The sequence below is a fragment of the Bos taurus genome, chromosome 9 (genome assembly GCF_002263795.3).
Source record: "Bos taurus isolate L1 Dominette 01449 registration number 42190680 breed Hereford chromosome 9, ARS-UCD2.0, whole genome shotgun sequence".
Taxonomy (NCBI): domain Eukaryota; kingdom Metazoa; phylum Chordata; class Mammalia; order Artiodactyla; family Bovidae; genus Bos; species Bos taurus.
The window spans coordinates 66,988,717-67,012,666 of record NC_037336.1 but is presented as its reverse complement, the minus strand read 5'-3'; the positions used below and the strand labels follow the sequence as shown (position 1 = coordinate 67,012,666).

Below are 23,950 nucleotides of genomic sequence, written 5' to 3'. Positions count from 1 at the left end.
TGAAGAGATGGGAATACCAGACTACCTTTCCTGTCTCTTAAGACCTGTATGCAGATCAAGAGACAACAGTTAGAACCAGACCTGAACAACAGACTGGTTCAAAATTGGGAAAGGAGTATGACAAGGCTGTACACTGTCACTCTGCTTATTTAACTTATATGGGGCTTCCCTCCTAGTTCAGGTGGTAAAGAATCTGCCTGCAATGCAGGAGACACAGGTTCAATTCCTGGGTTGGGAAGAAGCCCTGGAGAAGGAAATGGCAACCCACTCCATTCTTGCCTGGAGAATCCTATGGATAGAGGAACCTGGCAGGCTACAGTCCATGGGGTCGCAAGAGCTGGACACAACTCAGTGACTAAACCACCACCACCACCATGCAGAGTACATCATGTGAAATGCCAGGCTAGATGAATCACAAGCTGGAATCAAGTTTTCCAGGAGAAATATCAACAACCTCAGATATACAGATGGGAGAAAGTGAAGAGGAACTATCTTCCCTCCTGATGAGGGTGAAAGAGGAGAGTGAAAAAGCTGGCTTCAAACTCAACATTCAAAACAGTAAGATCATGGCATCTGGTCCCATGACTTCATGGCAAATAGAAGGGGAAAAAGTGGAAGCAGTGGGGAAAAAATGGGAAAAAGTGAACAGGTTTTATTTTCCTGAGCTCCAAAATCACTGCAGACAGCAACTGCAGCCATGAAATTAAAAGACACTTGCTCCTTGGAAAGAAAGATATGACAAACATAGATAGTGTATTCAAAGCAGAAACATCACTTTGCTGACAAAGGTCTGCATAGTCAGTGATGTGGTTTTTCCAGTAGTCATGTACAGATGTGAGAGCTGAACCATAAAGAATTGGTTTTGAGCACCAAAGAATTGATGCTTTTGAACTGTGGTGCTGGAGAAGACACTTGAGAGTCCCTTGGACTGCAAGGAGATCAAACCAGTCAATCCTAAGGGAAATCAACCTTGAATATTCTTTTGAAGGATGGGTGCTGAAGCACCAATAATCTGGCCACCTGATGTGAAGAGTCTACCCATTGGAAAAAACTCTGATTCTGGGAAAGATTAAGGGAACGAGGAAATGTGGGTGCAGAGGATGAGATGGTTGGATGGCATCTCTGACTCAATGGACATGACTTTGAGCAAACTCTGGAAGGTAATGAAGGGCAGGGAAGCCTGGTGTGTTGCAGTCCATTGGGTAGCAAAGAGTCAGACATGACTTAGTGACTGAACAACAACAAGGGCATCTCTAGTCCAAATCTGTTACCATAAGTTACAACTGGATACATCCAAACCAAGCTGGAAAACTAAGACTATGGGTGGCATAATGATTAAATATAAATCTCTCTCTCAAGGTGGTTACTAACACTCCCCTCAGAAAGAGCATAAAGAAGAGGTGTGGGAAAGTTTAAAAACAGCTGTAGAAGGTGATCTTTACCTATGTGTGCTTAGTTCACTTGTGTCCAACTCTACGACCCTATGGAGTGTAGCCTGCCAGCCTCCTCTTCCATGGATTCTCCAGGCAAGAATACTAGCGTGGGTTTCCATGCCCTCCTCCAGAGGATCTTCCCAAACCAGAGATTGAACCCAGGTCTCCGGCATTGCAGGCAGATTCTTTACTGTCTGAGCCACCAGGGAAACCCAAGAACACTGGAATGGGTAGCCTACCCCTTCTCCAGGGGATCTTCCCGATCCAGGAATCAAACTAGTCTCTCCTGCATTGCAGGCGGATTCTTTACCAGCTGAGTTACCAGGGAAGTCCTAGTTGAATTTAAAATGTCCTTGACCTGGTTGAATTTAAAATGTTCCTCCCCTCAAACTGGACTGAGTTGATGTGTCCCAGGCCTTGGTCATCCCTGGGTCCCCTTGAGGAAATCGTTCTAGAATTAATGGCTTTAGACTGTTCTAAGGGCAATTTCCCCTTTGAGTCTAACACTCCTTACCAAAAAAAAAAAAAAGGGTTATCTACAACTGGATACCTACATCTGAGATTATTATCTACAGTAACAGATAAGGAGGTCTCAACACCAGGCCTCCTAAAACCAAAGTCCATTGTCTTTGTCGTCTTCTGTGTCACCTTAGCCCACCCATTCTTCTGCCTCCACAGCAGTAGCTCTGCTTTCAAATCCCTGAAACAGATCTCCAGATAAAAGAGTCTATTCTCACTAAGATCTCTCCCCTGAGCTTGAAACAAAAGAAATATTTTAATTTCACTCTTTAGAAGAGAAAGGCTTTCTCAGCACTATGTAAAACACTTCATTTTCTACAAGAACTTTCATAATAAAATATAGAATAAAAGACAGTTAACAAGAGAAAGCTACAATTACAGCTTAAGATCCACAAAGACTTTATAAAGACCTACTGTTAGAGAAAACTCCCACAAATATATTTATAATCCATAAGTTTTATCTAATTTTTACCCGATAGTCACAAAATACACCAAGAAATATTTCAATTGGTTTTAGAAAGGAAAAAAAACAAAAACAAAACCATGAAATTAAGCAATGGAGTTTAACAGAATTCTTCTATACAACAAGTATGTAAATCAAGAGTAGTTTCTTTGAAACAGAATTGAAAACACACATAATGCATTTTAACGCAGAGTGTACAAAGACACTAAGATCTGTAATCCTGCTAAATGTCAACAATACTGTAACCCACTTATTGTGGAGTCACACATAATGAAATTCCATTTATAGTGAAGTAGAATGGAAATTTAAAATTATGTCAATGGAATGTAATGCATAAAATATAATTCCAGTAATGTTCATGTCTTATTAGAAAGAAATCTTAGTGAAATGATGACTTCACTATAAGTCTCCAATGTCTCTCAAAGGGGATATTCAAAATAACATTAGATTTTAAAATCAATATTTTACTCAGTGAATTATAATAAATTCAGTTTATAATTCCTTAATAATATGAAACTATACACAAGTCTATTGGAAAGATAAAAAGGCATGTATATTAATATGAAACAATTTGACATATGTATTCTAAGCTGTATCTGATACTTATGAATAGAATGTTAAAAAATCAATTAAATAATACAATTAAGTGACAGAAGAAGTAAAAATTATCTTAAACACACAGAAAAAATGATGAATTTTTCTCTCTGGAAAAGATGAGAAACCATCATTTTTTTGACTGAATCAAAAAAACGTTTTTATAGATTATCTATAGAGTCAGTGTTTAACCCTACCCTCCCTCAACTGTTACAAAGCCTCAGTTTTTATATTAGCTTTCTCCATTTAAAAATTGATACTTTCCATATCAGAGAGAAGATTTATATAAAACTGAAATACATGTCTGGGATTTAGAAAGTCTGGGATTCTATTTCTATTCATTCTTACTTTTATCAAGTTAAATCATTCATTTTAAGTACTGACACCCATGTTACTCCAAATCTAGGAATACACTGCTATAAACAAGACTCAAAAGTTTTGTGTGGAGGCACAGACATGGTGGTGAAAAAATAAAACATCCTAGATACCAGATGCTACACAAATGTAAAGCATATGAGAGCAGCACGGTGGAACAGGATGCTGTAATTAAGTCCACCAGAAAGAATTTGATTTTCTCTACTAGTCAGTTCAGTTCAGTTCAGTTCCTCAGTTGTGTCTGATACTTTGTGACCCCATGTACTGCAGCGTGCCAGGCCTCCCTGTCCACCGCCAATTCCCGAAGTTTACCCAAACTCATATCCATTGAGTTGGTGATGCCATCCAACCGTATCATCATCCTCTGCCATCCCCTTTCCTCATGCCTTCAATCTTACCCAGCATCAGAGTCTTTTCAAATGAGTTAGTTCTTCGCATTAGGTGGCCAAAGTATTGGAGTTATAGTTTCAGCATCAGTCCTTCCAATGAATATTCAGATTGATTTCCTTTAGGATGGACTGGTTGGATCTCCTTGCAGTCTACAGCATTCTCAAGAGTCTTCTCCAACACCACAGTTCACAACCATCAATTCTTTGGCACTCAGATTTCTTTACATTCCAACTTTCACATCCATACATGATTACTGGAAAAACCATAGTCTTGACTAGACTGACCTTTGTTGGCAGAGTAATGTCTCTGCTTTTTAATATGCTGTCTAGGTTGGTCAAAACTTTTCTTCCAAGGAGCAGGCATCTTTGAATTTCCTGGCTGCAGTCACCATCTGCAGTGATTTTGGAGCCCAAAAAAATAGTCTGTCAGAGTTTTCTCTGTTTCCCCATCTATTTGCCAGGAAGTGATGGGACCAGATGCCATGATCTCAGTTTACTGAATGTTGAGTTTTAAGCCACCCTTTTCACTCCCCTCTTCCACTTTCATCGAGAGGCTCCTTAGTTTTTCTTTCAGTTCAGTTCAGTTCAGTTCAGTCGCTCAGTCGTGTCCGACTCTTTGCAACCCCATGAATTGCAGGACGACAGGCCTCCCTGTCCATCACCAACTCCCAGAGTTCATTCAAACTCATGTCCATCGAGTCGGTGATGCCATCCAGCCATCTCATCCCCTGTCATCCCCTTCTCCTCCTGCCCACAATCCCTCCCAGCATCAGAGTCTTTTCCAATGAGTCAGCTCTTCCCATGAGGTGGCCGAAGTACTGGAGTTTCAGCTTTAGCATCAGTCCTTCCAAAGAAATCCCAGGGCTGATCTCCTTCAGAATGGACTGGTTGGATCTCCTTGCAGTCCAAGGGACTCTCAAGAGTCTTCTCCAACACCACAGTTCAAAAGCATCAATTCTTCAGCGCTCAGCCTTCTTCACAGTCCAACTCTCACATCCATACATGACCACAGGAAAAACCATAGCCTTGACTAGACGGACCTTTGTTGGCAAAGAAATGTCTCTGCTTTTCAATATGTTATCTAGGTTGGTCATAACTTTCCTTCCAAGGAGTAAGCATCTTTTAATTTCATGGCTGCAGTCACCATCTGCAGTGATTTTGGAGCCCAGAAAAATAAAGTCTGACACTGTTTCCACTGTTTCCCCATCTATTTCCCATGAAGTGATGGGACCGATGCCATGATCTTCATTTTCTGAATGTTGCCTTTGCCTGTGTGGATCACAATAAACTGTGGAAAATTCTGAAAGACATGGGAATACCAGACCACCTGACCTGCCTCTTGAGAAATCTGTATGCAGGTCAGGAAGCAACAGTTAGAACTGGACATGGAACAACAGACTGGTTCCAAATAGGAAAAGGAGTACGTCAAGGCTGTATATTGTCACCCTGCTTATTTAACTTATATGCAGAGTACATCGTGAGAAACGCTGGACTGGAAGAAGCACAAGCTGGAATCAAGATTGCTGGGAGAAATATCAATAACCTCAGATATGCAGATGATGCCACCCTTATGGCAGAAAGTGAAGAGGAACTAAAGAGCCTCTTGATGAAAGTGAAAGTGGAGAGTGAAAAAGATGGCTCTGCCATCATACCAAATGTTCCCTTGGTATGTCTAATCTTCTGGAAGAGATCTCTAGTCTTTCTCATTCTGTTGTTTTCCTCTGTTTCTTTGCATTGATTGCTGAGGAAGGCTTTCTTATCTCTCCTTGCTATTCTTTGGAACTCTGCATTCAAATGGGAATATCTTTCCTTTTCTCCTTTGCTTTTCACTTCTCTTCTTTTCACAGCTATTTGTACGGCCTCCATAGACAGCTATTTTGCTTTTTTGCATTTCTTTTCCATGGGGATGGTCTTGATCCCTGTCTCCTGTACAATGTCACGAACCTCCGTCCATAGTTCATCAGGCACTCTACCTATCAAATCTAGTCCCTTAAATCTATTTCTCACTTCCACTGTATAGTCATAAGGGGTTTGATTTAGGTCATACATGAATGGTCTAGTGCTTTTCCCTATTTTCTTCAACTTAAGTCTGAATTTGGCAATAAGGAGGTCATGGTCTGAGCCACAGTCAGCCCCCAGTCTTGTTTTTGCTGACTGTATAGAGCTTCTCCATATTTGGGTGCAAAGAATATAATCAATCTGATTTTGGTGTTGACCATCTGGTGAAGTCCATGTGTAGAGTCTTCTCTTGTGTTGTTTGAAGAGGGTGTTTGCTATGACCAGTGTGTTCTCTTGGCAAAATCAAACTATGGTGGAGGTAATGAAGATAATGGCGACCTCTTTCAAAAGGCCCCAAGCATGCACTGCTGTACTCAGTGCCCCCAACCTGCAGCAGGCCACCCCCGACCCATGCCTCCACCAGAAACTCCTGAACACTCATGGGCAAGTCTGGGTCAGTCTCTCGTGGGATCATTGCTCCTTTCTCCTGGGTCCTGGAACACACAAGGTTCTGTTTGTGCCCACCAAGAGTTTGTTTCCCAGTCCTGTGTAAATTCTGGCAACTCTATGGTGGGGTTAATGGCAACCTCCTCCAAGAGGGTTTGTGCCATACCCAGGTCTGCTGCACCCAGAGCCCATGCCCCTGTGGCAGTCCACCGCTCACCCATACCTCTCTATAGAAATCATGATAACCATGTTATGTGCTTACTTAAATTTAATTTTTAGGATCTGCTCTGTTAAATTTATACTAATTGCTGAACAGAAATTTTAAAAGTGTTTAATATTCATTCCCAGTTACAGTGAAATATTTAACTTGAAAGAAATTTGCCAGTATGCTAATAATTCTATAGTTTTGGGGAAAAAATAGTTGAGTGCAGAGTATTTTTATTATCTGATTTATATTGTCATTTCAATCACTTTACTGTTTCTTTATCTATGAATAATACACACCAAGAGAATAAAGATTGGAGTAGCATGTCAGTTTTCTATTTCCTTTAAGTAAATTTTCAATTGAAAATATTGCCATGGCCTAATGAGTTCTTGTAGACTAGGGCTTCATCTGGTATTAAAAGGAAGAAAACATAGCTAATTGCAACAGAAGTTCCTACTCCTCCCTCTCACCCTCTCAGCTCATAAACACAGAAATCAATCAAGAAACCTAAGAAAAATTTATATATATAATAGGATGAATATTTTTACACTATACATAATGATAAGTGGGGCTAAAGTTACAGAAGTGATAGAGGTGTATTCACACCTGAGGACCTGGAGGAAATGAGCTTTTAACTCCATCTTAAAAATACAAGAGAAAGAAGCATGTTCAAAAGTAGGGCATGCTGAAGAAAAGAAAGATTTCTTGATGGCTCAAAGAGCTCAGTAAAGGCATAGAGGGTGAGGATTACCTTTTTGGAAAAAAATGGGTGAAAACAGATTAATTTAGAAAAGGTAAAAAGGAAAATCCTTTCCAAATGATGAGCTTAGAAAATGTTGATGGGTTAGGGACAAAACTGGTGGAGAACCTGAAATATTAGTGTCTAATATATATTTTAAATGATAGCTGGTAAACATTTTAATCTTATGCATTATAATCCTCATCCAAAAGAGACCCCACACACAGAAAAGTCCTGAGTAAACAAAGAAATATGCATTCCTCATCCAAAGCTTAAAAATTGCTCAGCTCTTATGGGAATATCCTAAGAAAGAAAGTATGCCTCAAAAGCATAAAAAGCATTCTAAATTATTTTTTTTATCACATTAGTGGCATCGATAACAACACCTCATAATTGCACATATTGTGTTTCAGTATTTTTTGAAAGGTATATCTTATAAAAATACTCATTCTGTCACCCTGCTTTTTAACTTATATGCAGAGTACATCATGAGACATGCTGGGCTGGAAGAAGCACAAGCTGGAATCAAGATTGCTGGGAGAAATATCAATAACCTCAGATATGCAGATGACACCACCCTTATGGCAGAAAGTGAAGAGGAACTAAAAATCCTCTTGATGAAGGTGAAAGAGGAGAGTGAAAAAGTTGACTTAAAACTCAACATTCAGAAAACGAAGATCATGGCATCTGGTCCCACCACTTCATGGGAAAGTGTTTCCACTTCAGTGGAAACAGTGTCAGACCTTATTTTTCTGGGCTCCAAAATCACTGCAGATGGTGACTGCAGCCATGAAATTAAAAGATGCTTACTCCTTGAAAGGAAAGTTATGACCAACCTAGATAGCATATTCAAAAGCAGAAACATTACTTTGTCAACAAAGGTCCGTCTAGTCAAGGCTATGGTTTTTCCAGTGGTCATGTATGGATGTGAGAGTTGGACTGTGAAGAAGGCTGAGCGCCGAAGAATTGATGCTTTTGAACTGTGGTGTTGGAGAAGACTCTTGAGAGTCCCTTGGACTGCAAGGAGATCCAACCAGTCCATCCTCAAGGAGATCAGTCCTGAGTGTTCATTGGTAGGACTGATGCTAAAGCTGAAACTCCAGTACTTTGGCCACCTCATGCGAAGAGTTGACTCATTGGAAAAGACTCTGATGCTGGGAGGGATTGGGGGCAGGAGGAGAAGGGGACGACAGAGGATGAGATGACTGGATGGCATCACCGACTTGATGGACATGAGTTTGAGTGAACTCCGGGAGTTGGTGATGGACAGGGAGGCCTGTCGTGCTGCGATTCATGGGATTGCAAAAAGTCGGACACGACTGAGCGACTGAACTGAACTGAACAATAAAAAGATTAGGAAATATAGTACATGTACAGCAATTTTTAAAGGCAGTTCTTTTAGTCTGCCCAAAAAGGGTAGCTTCATTTTACAATTTTTATTGTGTGCCTACCATATGCCAGTCTAAAGACAAGAAATAGAGCAGTAAATTTTAAAAGTCCTATTATTATGAAACTTACCATATTAATTTCTAACCATTACACAGCTGAAGATCTTGAAAGAGTAACTAGTTAATTATGTGCCCTTCTAGCTTTTTGAAATAACAATAGCTCTTGAAGTTTGTACAAGATTGGATTCATCATTCAATTTATTACATAAATGAAAATCATAAACAGGTTAGACTCATTATATACATGAGCCAACTTTGACCTTAATCTATGGACTCCTGGATGAATATGGAAACTTAGGATAGGTTTGCTTTCTCAGAACATCTTAGGTAGCACATACTAGGAAGCCTGTGGATAAAATCTGCCCTTGAAAGTTGATTGGAAAATACTTTGTAAAAACTTGAGAAAGATCATAAAGAAAATAAAAAGTATTTTGAAGAATTTTTCAACGTATCATTTCTACATACAGAGTGTATCAGTAACTATTTGCAAAACCAATGAATATAGGATGTGCATTTTAAATATTTCCTTTCCATACCAATTTACTTTTTCTGTGTTACTTGGAGGTATGTGGCAAAAAATAAATAAGTAAATAAAAATAAAAGGAGGATGTGCCAAGGTTTTCAATACAGGAGAACTAAGAATATTAAGAGTCACAAGGGAAAAAAATCAAGGAAAGGGGTGAAGAAAAACTTTATATTGCAATGATGCCTTTGACCAAACCTATCATTTATCATAATACAGAGTAGTATTATTAACAATACTATTTGTATGGCATATTTTATTTAACCCTTACAACAACCCCATGAGATAGAGCTGAACGTTATGTTCTCAATCTTCTTTATTAGATGGCAATTGAATTTCAGAATAGTTAAATGAATCTAAAGTATTGTTTAAGGTCGCAGTTTTAGCAAGGACTAGAGGCAAAACTTGTATCCTGGAGTCCCAATTACAAATCCAGTGATTTTTTTCCAATTTACCACAGTGAAAAATTAACTAGTTGTACATTACATGTTAAACGTGATTGAAACTTTTTAAATAGGGAAGGAGACTATAGCAAGTCTGTTGTTTAGTCGCTAAGTTGTGTCCGATTCTTTATGGCCCCCTGAATCATAGACTGCCAGCTCCTCTGTATGTGGGATTTCCCAGGCAAAAATACCAGAACGGGTTACCATTTCTTTCTCCAAGGGATCTTCCCGACCCAGGGATCCAACCCGGGTCTCTTGCGTTGCAGGCGGGTTCTTTACGGCCAAGTCCTAGGAAGTGTTTTGTCTGATTTTTTTTCTTTCTTCAAAATCTGATGTCCCCAAGTTAAAAAAAAAAAGCAGGTTTTCCTAGAGATCTGTTTGGGTTACATGGTTTCCTGAGGTAGTTTTTGTTTATTTGTTTCAGAAATTTACCATTAGACTTACTGCACAGGCAGACAAACTAAACCTTCTCCCTATTCAGACTGTTTTTTCACTTTAGTGAATAGAGACAGTCCAAATAAAGAGAGTCTATGTTGAGAGCTTTTTAACAATCCAATTAGACTTTTCATTGAAGACCATCCTAAAATTAATTCCCATTGTGTGTCAAACGTGCTGAATTGTCAGCTCTACCCAAGAAGATGTTAATGAAGACAGATGCTTCATAGGTTGAAAATAATAACTAATCTTTATGAAGCACTTGTCACGTGCCATACATTGAGCTCTTTAAAAAGTAATTTATCAATCCCTAATAAATTCAAGTCAAAAAAGGAGAAATTCCTTTTATTTTTTTTAATTTTTTTATTATTATTTTTTTTTACTTTACAATATTGTATTGGTTTTGCCATATATCAACATGCATTCACCACGGGTGTACACGTGTTCCCCATCCTGAACCCCCCTCCCACCTCCCTACATGTATAATATCATAGAAACAAATCGCCAGTCCAGGTTTGATGCAGGATACAGGAAGCTTGGGGCTGGTACACTGGGATGACCCAGAGGGAATGGTATGGAGAAATTCCTTTTAAAAATTTATTATATCATAATTGAAATATAAAGAGCCACGAAGTACTACTAAAATTTCCATTCTGTTGCCTGCTTAAATAAGTTCTCATATTGGGCTACTAGCATAATCATTAGCTAATTGTAGGACTTTGTGTTCCTTCCTATCTCTATTATTGACTTGGGTGACCTTGATAGAATTCTTCAACTGCTCTGCAGTGACATAAATAGTTTGTCATCTATAATCTCTTAGGGTCTACTTGTAGAATATTTTGCTCTTCTATAGCAAAATGTCCTGGTGGTCTAGTGGCTATGATTCGGTCCTTTCACCACTGGGGCCCCAGCACGAGTCACTGGTCAGCGAAGGTGTGTTTCTTGGGGCTTCCCTGGTGGCTCAGATGGTGAAGAATCCAGATGGTAAAGAATCCATCTGCAGTGTGGGAAAACTGGGTTGGACCCTCGGGTTGGGAAGATCCCCTAGAGAAGGGAACGGCTACCCACTCCAGTATTCTCACCTGGAGAATTCCACGGACTGAGGAGCCTGGCAGGCTACAGTCCATAGGGTTGCAAAGAGTTGGACACGACTGAGTGACTTTCACAAAGCAAAACGGGTGTTATATGCACTGAAAATATTATTTTGAGCTTTGTGATCAGGTAATAAAAGAAAGAAGAAACTGGCTAACATTTACTGATTAACTGCCAAGTATTTTCACAAATGAGGATGAGGATGGCATCACCAACTCAATGGACATAAAGTTGGGTGAATTCCAGGAGGTGGTAAGGGACATGGAGGACTGGTATGCTGCAGTCCATGGGATCACAAACAGTTGGACATGAATTAGTGACTTAACAATAAAAACAATTTTCACAAATATTATCTAGCGTAATTCTATTTTACGAATGGAAAATTTAAACTCTGTTGACTCAGGTTTTTGGTCTCAGTAAGAAAAATGGCAACATGGCTATGAATCCAATTCCTTCCATCTCCCAAGTCTATACTTTTTCTGCTAATCCAAGTTATCTCCAAAGCAGAGGAATATATATGGAAATTGAAGACATAAAGAAATATATGTTGTAAAGAACAGACTTGTGGTTGCTAAGAAGTGTTCGAGAGGGATGGAGTGAGAGTTTGGGATTAGCAGATGCAAACTAGTATATACAGAATGGATAAACAACAAGGTCCTAGTGTGTAACACAGGGAGCTATATTCAATGGCCTGTGATAAACCATAATGGAAAAGAATATAAAAAGAATGTATACATGTGTATATAACTGAACCACTTTGCTGTACAACAGAAATTAACCCAACATTGTAAATCAACTATACCTTAAAAAAAAAAAAGTGTATGTTAATAAGAGTCTTTTTTATAACAAGCTATGAAGTTCACAATAGTGAAATACTACAACATAAATTCCAATTAAAATTGAATTCATACATTTGTGTTTTCAAGTATATGAGCAAATACTTTCATCAACAGCCTCAGCTGAATTTGGTACACCATGGGGCTGGAGGAAAAAAAAGGCTGCTTCAAGCTAGAGACACCAAGACAACTTTTAGGCTTAATTCATTTTTCTTGAGGCACTTTGAAAATTCACATTTATTGAGTCCCTAATAGATGCACCATGCTTTATATTCATTGTTTTATATACTCCTCACAATAAACCAATGAGATGAAGTAGCTACCTGAAATGACAATTGCACTACTTTGTGTTCTCCTTCACACTTTGAGCCTCATTAGGTAATTGAAAAAGGCATAGCAGGCAATAAGCTAGACAATTGGGGCAGCTACTACAGGCTTTTGAAAAAATATATTTGATGTGGCAAATTCGACTAACCTTATTTCCTCTTTAGAATAGGACCTTATATGTTACAAGCAACTTAAAAAGAATTACACTTTAGAGTTTTAACAGTATAGCTACCAGACTGAAAACTATAAATGATCCCATTTACAGCTTATTCTGTGGTCTATAAGCATTTATCAAGGCAACTAGGTTTTTTTGGAAATTCAGAATCTTGGAAATTTTTAGATTCCTTTATTCTATATTTTTGCTTATAAAACTGAAAATCTAATGATTAAACAATCAAATAATATATTAAATATATTAAGTACTGTGAGAGCATTAAACTGTAAAGGGTACATAGATACACATACAAATCCTCTCAAACTCTAGGATGTTTGCACAATTTTCTGTCTTAACTGAGAGGTTTGGCTTCAAACAGAACTCCTTAAATCTTTTTATGAAGATGCCAGGTTCTGCACTTTTCAGAAGGAATTTTGAGATTAACTCTGCTCTTATTCTTACGTATATCATTTGATTCTTGCTCTTTTCATTCACAGACATATACAGTAACTATTTTTTAAAGAATCTGTTATAAAGACAATTGCTTCTAGCCTACTGAAGTAATTTCTGTAAGGTGACTTACAGAAATAATCAATTAATTCTTTATTATAGTCTGCTGCTGCTGCTGCTGCTGCTGCTAAGTCGCTTCAGTCGTGTCTGACTCTGTGCGACCCCATAGATGGCAGCCCATGTTGTCTGTCCTCTGTCCCTGGGATTCTCCAGGCAAGAATACCGGAGTGGGTTATAGTCTAGCACCCAATAATCCAAATCCTAAAAATTTAAAGACTAAAATTTGATGGCTACTTTGAAATTTATGCATAGCTTTGAGTATTATGCATGTGTATTTCTGCATACTTTTAAGTAGTGTGTGTGTTTAAATGAAAATGAGTTTTGAAGACTATATGTTTTATTTTTCTTGTTCTTCCATAAGACCTAGTGAATCTTCAATTTAAAACTAGACTACTAACATAATTCAGAAATAATATGATTTTTAAGGTATTTTATAAAGGATCAGAAAGGATCTAAAGCTCCAAAAGAGATGACAACTTAGGGTCCACAAAACCAGGAAAAGGAACATATTCTAATTTCTAGAACTAACAGTGGAACATGTGTTTGTCCTTGACAAATTTCTCCTTCTCTAAAATGAGGATAATTATATTAACCTGTTGGAAACTTTTGCTGTGTAAATGAATGCATTAACACTCACAATGCACTAGATACTATTAAACCAATCTAAAGCATCTGGCACGCAGACCTAGTTGAACAAAGAGCCTTGGGAAATCGCACAGCCCAGTAGTCAATTGAGAAGACCGTAAGAGGAGAGATGTCGTTAACTTCCTACAAGGTGCCTCTACCAAGAGCCAGACATGAAATAGCTGCTCAGGTGTTCATCATTCAGAATTTACACAGATTAACTTGCTATTTGTACTAGATTAGGCCTGCTACAGAAAGCCAGCATTATGAGTAATAAACCACTAATAGACTAGCCTCTACAATCTTCTTCTAAATGTCACGTGCCAAACAGGATAAAGCTCCCATATTAAAATCCACATTCAAGATGACTGGAAAAATACTATATTTTTATTCATATTAACATCTTTGGCAGGCAATACCCTAGCTTTAACTCTCAATGTAATTTTAGATTATGTCTCAAAACTATCTTTATATGATAATTATCCGTGACTTTTAATAAAATGAAATATGTAGGTGAAGTTTATCCTTTCATACTTTCTAAGAAGTTAAATTTGTTAGAATCATCTCTTTGAAAACCATATTGTATTCAGAATCAGGATATTAAAGGAAAAAGAAAGGGAGGGAGGAAGGGGATGAGGGAAGGAAAGAAGCAGAGGTAGGGAGAAAGGGAAGGGAGGGAGGAGGGAAGAAGGAAGACAGAGATGGTTTGTTTTAAATGATAAAATTAGGTCAGCCCAAAATTGAGTTACTTTATTCCAAAGATTACTGCAAGACTTACAGAGATCCTTAAAGAAGTTATAAAAATCGAAGCAGAGCATCGAGTGCTTCTAACTGTAAAAAGGTTGATAACATTTCAAAGTTCCTTTCATAAAAGAAGTCATCAGATCAATACATCACTGTGTCATTTTTAATAATAGTACCTAAACTTTAGCTCTGATACTGAAATGAATGATAAAAAAAAAAAAAGAGAACTCTAAGGTACATACATATCCATGTGGGATTATAGAGAATTTTTGTAACAAGTACATTAGCTAAAAATGCTCCAAGAAACCTAAGGCATATTTCTAGGAACACTGGGACAAAATAAAAGGATATGTAGAAGTTCCTTGAACTTGGGCAGTTTTGAGCTATTCATATTCTTTAATAGTAGAATGGAAGTGAGATGCCAAAAGCAAAAAAAAAAAAAAAAAAGTTTTACAAAGATGCCTCTGAGCCTCCTGATGTTAAGACTGTTGAAGTGTAATACTCTGGAATGGATTCTCTTAAACATGCCCTACAAATGAAAGGTTAGGGGCAGGAGATGAATTTAAAATAATCCTACGTTTATCCTGTGTCTACCCCAATGGATTAGAGCTTGCTTGAGATGAAAAATATTAATTTATTCAATTCATTCATTTTATTCTGCTTAAAACTCTTCAGTATCATCCACCTGAGTTAGACTAAAAAGCAAAATCTTTACAGTGATCAAGCCCACATTACTTCTCTAGCCCTTTAATTGTGCTTTAGACCTTTGTAAGCCTGTTCCCTGTGCTCAGAGTACTCTTCCAGCTGATATCTGTATTAATCATTCCCAAAACCTCAGCAAGTGTTCACTCAAGGGTGACCTCAGTGAGGTCAACCTTTATCCCTTTATCACTATTTAAAAATAGAAACCATCCTTCATTCTTAGAACTCCTGACTCCTTTTTGTTGTATTTGTCCAGAAATCCATCACTGGCTACATTCTACACAATATAGGTATTCATGATATTACTTATTCATTATATTTCCATCATATTTGTCTCAACTAGAATATAAACTCCATAAGAGCAGGGATATGTTGAGTTTGTTGTTGTTGTTGGGTGGGGGGAGCTCTCTTTTGCTCACTGAATACAATCATTCTTTAACCACATTCCAATACACATAGGCCCAACCCACCAATTTCTTGCAGAAATTCTGGCCTTGGAATTCAGTTTTACCCATGGGTTCAGCCCAGAATCCATCTTCTTTCTGGCTGCCTGGTATACACTGAGCCTGGCATGAGTCTTGGAGAATCATGTGCCTATCTAACGCTGTCCTTCTCTAAGCCCCACCTTCTTTTCCCATTCACCTCAGTTGGCTTCTGCCTTAGTTCCTGCTTAGCTACCCATTTCAAAGTTGTGACTAAGACTCCTAAACTCCAGTCTTCCAGATTAGAAACTAGACAATTTGGCCACTGTCAATGTTTTCTTCCTCATCTTTTCCACAGGGTCTCCACGTGCTAAATAAGGACGTAAAGCATATTGGACAGATGACCTGGAGTCACCTATTTTATTTAAGTACTCTCTTGGAAACTCTTCCAGACATGTTCTACCCACAGGATAAAATCCTACTGGACAGCTAATGCTGGCTGGACTCAGGTGTGCATTTGATAAATCCTTTGGACTCTATAAGGACAGATAACCACCCCACTAATCTTGTTATGCACAGGGTAAACAGAAATTAGTATTCCCTGTTCTGGACCCACGAGGCCTTGATTCCTCCTCTTCCATTGTGGCCCACCATTGTAGTTCCAAAATTCTGAAGTAGATTATGAAAGGAGATGTCAGAGCCCGTATAAAGCTTAAATGAATTTCTTTTTATCGGTCACTGCTAAATCTATGTGGACTAGAAGAAAGAACAATGATTCATTCTCAGCAGTCCACATTGAAAAGTCTAGCACATTAGTCATTTCCATGAATAATCAGTATTTATTAAATATATGAATAGAAAAAAGAGTGGCAATGATCTACTTAAGGAAACTTTTTTGAGTAGCAGCTATTACAGTATAACTGAAAGGAATAAAAAGTCCAAATTCTACTACTTCAGAAATTCTTTTTATTTAACTAAAACCCACCCATGGGGGAAAAAAATCCATGTTTTTCTTACAGCAATCATATCTGGGTAGAACTCTTGGGGTATCTATTTGAGTTGTTAAATAATTACATCTAAAGAAGGTGAAAAGTGTAGTCATTACAGTGAGGTGAAATCTCATCTTTTAGGAGCTACAGTAACTGAGGTGAATTAAGAAACAATTGGACAAAACAAACAAATGCAACCTAATTAAACTTAAAAGATTTTGCACAGCAAAGGGAAACCATAAATAAGACAAAAAGACAACCCTCAGAATGGGAGAAAATACTTGCAAACCAAGCATCTGACAAAGGATTAATCTCCAAATATACAAGCAGCTAAATATAAAAAGAAAAAAACCTAATCCAAAAATGGGTGGAAGGCCTAAATAGACATTTCTCCAAAGGAGACATATAGATGGCCAACAAATCCATGAAAAAATGTTCAACATCACTAATTGTTAGAGAAAAGCATATCAAAACTACAATGAGATATCACCTCATATCAGCCAGATGGGTCATCATCAAAACATCTACAAACTATAGATGCTGAAAAGGATGTGGAAAAAGGGAAACCCTCCTGCACTGTTAGTGGGAATGTCAGTCAGTTCAGTTGCTCAGTAGCATCTGACTCTTTGCGACCCCATGAACTGCAGCACACCAGGTCTCCCTGTCCATCACCAACTCCTGGAGTTTACTCAAACTCATGTCCATTGAGTCTGTGATGCCATCCAGCCATCTCATCCTCTGTCGTCCCCTTCTCTTCCTGCCCCCAATCCCTCTCAGCATCAGGGTTTTTTCCAATGAGTCAACTCTTCCCGTGAGGTGGCCAAAGTATTGGAATTTCAGCTTCAGCATCAGTCCTTCCAAAGAACACCCAGGGCTGATCTCCTTTAGAATGGACTGGTTGGATCCCTTGCAGTCCAAGGGACTCTCAAGAGTCTTCTCCAACACCACAGTTCAAAAGCATCAATTCTTTAGCACTCAGCTTTCTTCACAGTCCAACTCTCACATCCATACATGACCACTGGAAAAACCATAGCCTTGACTAGACAGACCTTTGTTGGCAAAGTAATGTCTCTGCTTTTCAATATGCTATCTAGGTTGGTCATAACTTTCCTTCCAAGGAGTAAGCATCTTTTAATTTCATGGCTGCAGTCACCATCTGCAGTGATTTCAGAGCCCCAAAAAATAAAGTCTGACACTGTTTCCGCTGTTTCCCCATCTATTTGATACAAATACTATTAAGAACAGTATGGAGGTTCCTTAAATCACTAAAAATAAAACTACCATATGAGCCAGCAATCCCCACTACTGGGTATATACTCTGAGAAAACCACAATTCAAAAAGACACACGTACCCCAATGTTCACTGCAGCACTATTTACAAAAGCCAGGACATAAAAGCAACATAAATGTCCATCAACAGATGAACAGATAAAGAAGATGTGAAACATATATACAATGAAATATTATTTAGCCATGAAAAGGAAAGAAACTGGGTCATCTCTAGTGATGTGGATGGACCTAGAGTCTGTCAAACTGAATTAAATAAGTCAAAAAGAGAAAAACAAAGATTGTATATTAACTCGTATGCATGGAATATAGAAAGATGGTATAGACGAGCCTGTTTGCAAGCCAGGAATAGAGACACAGACAAAGAGAACAAATATGTGGACACAGGTGGGAAGGGAAAGAAGGTGAGATGAACAAGGAGAGTATGACTGAGATATATACACTGCTGCTGCTGCTGCTAAGTCACTTCAGTCGTGTCCAACTCTGTGTGACCCCATAGACGTCAGCCCATGAGGCTCCCCCGTCCCTGGGATTCTCCAGGCAAGAACACTGGAGTGGGTTGCCATTTCCTTCTCCAATTCAGGAAAGTGAAAAGTGAGAGCGAAGTCACCCAGTCGTGTCCAACTCTTCGCGACCCCATGGACTGCAGCCTACCAGGCTCCTCCATCCATGGGATTTTCCAGGCGAGAGTACTGGAGTGGGGTGCCATTGCCACACTACCATGTGTAAAATAGATAACTAGTAGGAAGCTGCTATATAGCACAGGGAGCTTAGCTCGGTGTTCTGAGATGACCTAGAGGGGTGGGATGTGGGGCGTGAGAGGGATGTTCAAGGGAGGGGGGATGTATGTATACATATAGCTGATTCACTTCACTATACAGTAAAAATTGACACAACACTGTAAAGCAATAATACTCCACATAAAAAATTAAAATAAAAAAATAAGAGACCCAGCCAATATATTATAAAAAGAGTATGATGTGTATTAATAAGTATTAACCAGAATTATAACCAAAACTTATTCAAACTTTTGCAAGAAAGGTCCTATATCTTTCTCATGTGCATATTACAGTGTACCTAGAATAAGATCCTATTTGTTTACACAATAAAATATTAAATATAAAAAATTTAAAAAGAGACAGAATTGGCAAAGCATGTGCAAGGTTTTCATAATCCCAAGAAACTCTTGATACAGATTCAGTTCATTACTTTGCAGGAAATCTTAAAAAAAAATTTAGGACTAAGATATATCAGCAATTTGCATACACCAATAAGTGAGATTTTAAGAATATATAAAGTATGTTATTTAAATAAACTCTAACACATCCATAATATAACAGTCAATGGTGAATATGTTCATATTCTTACTCATACACTTTATATGTTATAAATCATTTTTACCAAACTAGTAGGCCAATATGTAGTGAACAAGCCAACAAGTTACAAATGTAACAAAAGGAAATACCATAAAAAAAAAATCAATTACAGCTTTACAGCCACAATAAATCCCCTGAAAAGTTCTCAGGTAATTTATAAAGTGTTCTCACATTTTATAGCACAGGATGTTTTAGAACTGTGCAATTTATGGTGATGTGGAAATTATATATTAAATTTTTAAGTATTCTTGCCAAACATGAGTGACAATCATCTCAAAGATGTTTTTATTTTAAATCTCAGAAGACATCTAAAAACACATTTATATTCACTGAATATTTTCTTGACATTTTTTAAGAATTCAGAAGTTCAAATACAAGTATGCATTCTCAAAACAATAGAATGTAATACTAGAATCTTGGACTTGGTTAAGGACTGGAGACTTGAATCTTAACTTCCTTTCTGCAGAGGCATTCCTTCCTAAATCATCTCTGACATGTTGCACATTTGATCACTGCATGGACATTTCCAGAAGCTGGGTGTTCCAGCACAACCCAATTATTTCTGAACAGCTCAGAACAGGGAAGGGAGAGGAGGGAGGAGAGGTTTCCTCTCATTTTATTTAACTTAAACCTTCCTCTTTGTCACACTCTTCTATGCATTTAAATTCAGGCTTTAGAAAGAATATTTTAGTCTCTCTTCCAAATAACAACCCTTCCAAAAATTCAAGGATATCTCATGATTTCCTAAGTCTTTCTTTCTCCAAATTAACAGTCTTTACTTGGAATAATCCTCCTTTAAAAATCTTTTCAGACTTCTAACCTTTCTGCTCTTCCTCCTCTCGATTTGCATCCATTTGTCAATGCTGCACTCAAATGTGTACTAAACCAACCAGCCAACCTGCTTCTAAGTTTTTTATGAGTTAACTATTCTGTCACCATATCGCACTGTATGTTCATATTGAATGGGCTGCAGTTCAGACTGCCTTTCTCATCCTGTCTTTGTACTCATTCCTGTTCATATAAAGTACACAACAAATGTTTAAAGAGGGCAACATGAAACTACTTAACATCTGGATACAAATAACAAAACCAAGTTCATGTAGGTTGTGTTCATGGATCAGCCTATAGAGACCTTTATAGATTCCTGAATCTGATAGTCATCAGCTTAGCCATCTGAATCAGTTTTGGAACACCGGCAGTTGTCATAAACTTGGATGTTATATTTTCCATCAAGCCATTACCAAGACAAATGAGCATAAGGAAACCTCTGTCACAGCCCTAAAGACTTCTTCCTGGATCGATCTTGATCTACTATGCAGTAGTCTTTGGAAATTATTTTCACTCAGTTGCAATTTACCTACTATTACATTTCCATTTCCACACATTATTTACACAAATATCAGGATAAGATCTTATCTACTGCCTTGCTGAAATACAGACCCACTTTGTATCATTTTCCTATTCTGTCAATCTTAAATTTAGTTAAGGAATTTCCTTAGAATATCTTTCCTGCTGAGTCAATACTATTGATACCACAATTCACTGTGTTCTAGAAACTATACAAGATTTCAAAGAAAAAAAACAACAAAAAAAATCTGATTAAGTTTCTAACTTAGTTACAATGTCTAAAAATGTTTCCTCATGTCAACATTCTTAGTAAACTAGTACCATACTATAAGGGAAGACAGAACTCATTCTAAATTAATTCTTGGCCAGGAAGGTCAGTGCTAGTATAATTGAAAAGAGAAAATTGATGATAGCCAAGAGAACACCTCTTCAATCAAACTCATATCCAATAATCTTCACTGAGACCTTGCTTTAACAGAACTGTATTGAAAAGGAAACATGGCCTCAAAAAATTAAATGGAAAAAAAAAAAACTTTTGTACTATAAAATGGGACCTTGAACATAAAACAATACTAGAAGTGCTCTTAGTTGTTAAGAATTAAGTTATTATCAGTTGCATGAACTTAAGTCACAGCTACTCCAAGCCTTAAGTTTTAAATGTGTCTAACAATAAATAATGACTGGAGGTAAAATAATCTCACATATATAAGGTATTTTAAAAATATAAAGCACTATACAAATTTAAGGCATTATGAATATATATTTTATGTAAACTTTAATATTAACAAGCTTTAACCATTTATCCATGAGCCAGTCTCTAAATATATTGCAAATAATCTATAAAACACACAATAACTGATGCTAGAATGCAAAATATAGCAGTGTATAGTGAACGCTATGGTATAGTTAGAATTCCTTATTGTGCATAATGTTCAAATGATGTCTCAACAAATGGCAGTATAATTTCTCCATTCTGAATTCATTTCATCTTGTGCCTGGACCATAGAAATCAGAGTTAATTTTACCTCAAATAAAACTGGGGAGAGGGAGGAGACAGGAGGGAGAATAAGAGAAAAAAGGGGGGGGGGCATGCCATGGAAAACTGTCAGGAACCCACTTGATCCCTACTCTGCATGCTTTGAGCTTCAAGTAAACAGAGAGTTGATGATCTTGGTATCTTTACTCCCAGCTGCCTAAGAGTATTAAAGTATTATGTTTTGTTAAAACATCACATAACTGAGTAAAGTTAATATTTAAAGGTAGTATTTTTTAAATCAGCTGCCAAAGATACTCTCAAAATCATTCTCATAAGTTCTATTAATTAAGCCACATTGACCCCATTTGACTTCTCAGAAAAGCAAAAGCCAAAATAGAAGGGAAAAAAATGTTATATAGTGAATGTAAGGTCATTTTTATTCTAGGAATTTTAATCAGGGGGTTATTATTATAGCTAGGAGCTTAGAGTACATTTTTTTTCTCCCTTTAAAATAAAGTAGCAATGCTAGAAATGCTAGATTGCAAGCAGAAAAACTATCAGAACTGTTGACATAGCTTATTCCAGTTAACTAAAAGAGGGATAAGTATTCTTTAAAATTCTGGCAGATTCGGTCTCATCAAAACTTTCAAAAGCTACTAATCTCCAGATTTTGTACTCTTAGGGTAAACATTTTGATGTTTGAAACCAAACCTTAAATATTTCTCAAACTTTTTTTTTACTTTGATACATGTTTTCCAACTTACAGAAAAGTCTGCTCAAATGTTGTATTATAAATTATTGTGTTAAATGCTGCACGTGCACTTCTTTTAAAATTCATGACCATAAACTAACCCTGCAAAGTCTCCCCAGAGTTTCAGAAATCATATGCAAACATTAAGGCGCTCTGAGGAGAGTTATTTGTGTCACGTTAAGTATAACTGTTTCCCAAAGTCAGGCGAAGAGTGTTATCTGGGCACTGTGGTCTTAATTAAAACACAAATGACATAGAGGTTTCATCTGTGTTTAAGCAAGGGGAGGCATTTCACTATAATAAAATAGCATACCCAAAATAGGATGTCGGTAAATAAAAGATGAGTCTGGGGGCACCACTGCCAAGAAAGAAAATCCACATACTTAACGACTTACCGACTGAACAACAAAAAACGCCTTTACACGCCCTGTTCAAAGAGTTAGAAACAAAAGTCTCTAAAAATAAAGATGTATCAGCTGCCCTCCATAAAGCTCCAAGACGAGCCACAGCTTGGGAAATCTTTCTCTGCGGGGATGGAAACGGATTTGGGGAAACTTTTTAAAGTTTTTTAATTGGTTGAAAGTTTGCCTCTTAGAAAAACTTAGGAAACTAATTTGCAGGATGTTCAGTGATAGCAAGTAGACACAGAAACGCATGGAAGATGAAAACGCTCCGTTTTCTTTGGGGGGAGGTAGGCAGACGGTGGGTGAACTCAGGGAGCTAAAAGTGAACTTGCATCAGACTTAGACCCTCTCGCCCCAAAGCGCGCTCCCCAAAGGCAAAGCAAGAAAGCGGTCCCTCTCCAGCAAGCGTAGGACGAAGGGACCAGAGAAGGTCCGCGGGCCCCAGCAGAGCGTGTGACCTGGAGCCCGTGCCTCGACTGTACCTCTTTGCTGATGCGCGGGTGGCTGCCACCGATGCTGCTGCTGCTGCTGCCGCTCCGGGCGCTGCGCCTGGCCGCCCCCGAGGCCTCCGCTGAGCAGCAGGACCAGGAGCACCCCGAAGGCTCGGGGCATTGCGGTAGTCCCCAGAGCGGATTCACTTTTCGGGAGCTGGAGTCGCTGCCGCCCGGTCTCCTGGCCCGGGCTAGTAAGCTGAATGTGCAGCAGCTGCTGGCTAAAGGAAGGAGCCAGCCCCCACCCACCCCGGCTCGGTCGCAGCCGGAGTGTTGGGGGAGAAAGAAGACACTCCCCCACCCGCCCCTTTCCCTGGCCCTCGCCCCACAGACGTCCCGGCCCAGGCCCTTAAAGGGTCCTCGGTGAAAGAGGCCTTTTGCTACAGCCTAGGTCCTTCACTGCGAGAAAAGATTGGCTTCATCTGTTAGTTGAACTTCAAGATGAAGGAAGTCATTGATAAGAGACCACTTTGTGACCTGTAAAATCCCTCCACGTGGAAAGCATTCAATTTTGTGGGAAATCAGCACAGCTAGGATCTTTAGCGAAGCTCAGAAGATAGACCTCCTGAGAAAGGCCTGGCAAAGCTGTGCGAGAGCACTGCGTATCCAGGTGATCCACGCTGGGGATAAGTCTGTCCCAAAGGTCCAGATGACTGCCAGGGTACTAGGAGGCAGAAGGTGAACCGGATGAGGCAGTGAGGCCAGGAGACTTACGGCTGGCTAGGCAGCAAGAGGCGGGGCGGGGGGAGGGGATCGCAAAATAAAACAAGCCCCCTTTATCCACTGCGATGTCTATGACGAATGTGAAGGTAAAAATTAAGGTTTTCCATTCAGTCAGGTAACATGC

The 23,950-nt window shown here is 38.5% G+C and overlaps 1 protein-coding gene across 1 annotated transcript in view; it reads right to left on the bottom strand.

Moving 5' to 3' along the window:
- The window catches only part of LAMA2 (laminin subunit alpha 2), a 699,730-nt gene extending 676,431 nt beyond the window's left edge, over positions 1-23,299 (bottom strand). Inside the window, exon 1 of the mRNA XM_002690220.6 lies at positions 23,095-23,299. Coding sequence (XP_002690266.2) covers positions 23,095-23,224 — 130 coding nt within the window. The 5' untranslated portion in view covers positions 23,225-23,299. The remainder of the gene's footprint in view (positions 1-23,094) is intronic.
- Between the last annotated feature and the right edge of the window lie 651 nt (positions 23,300-23,950).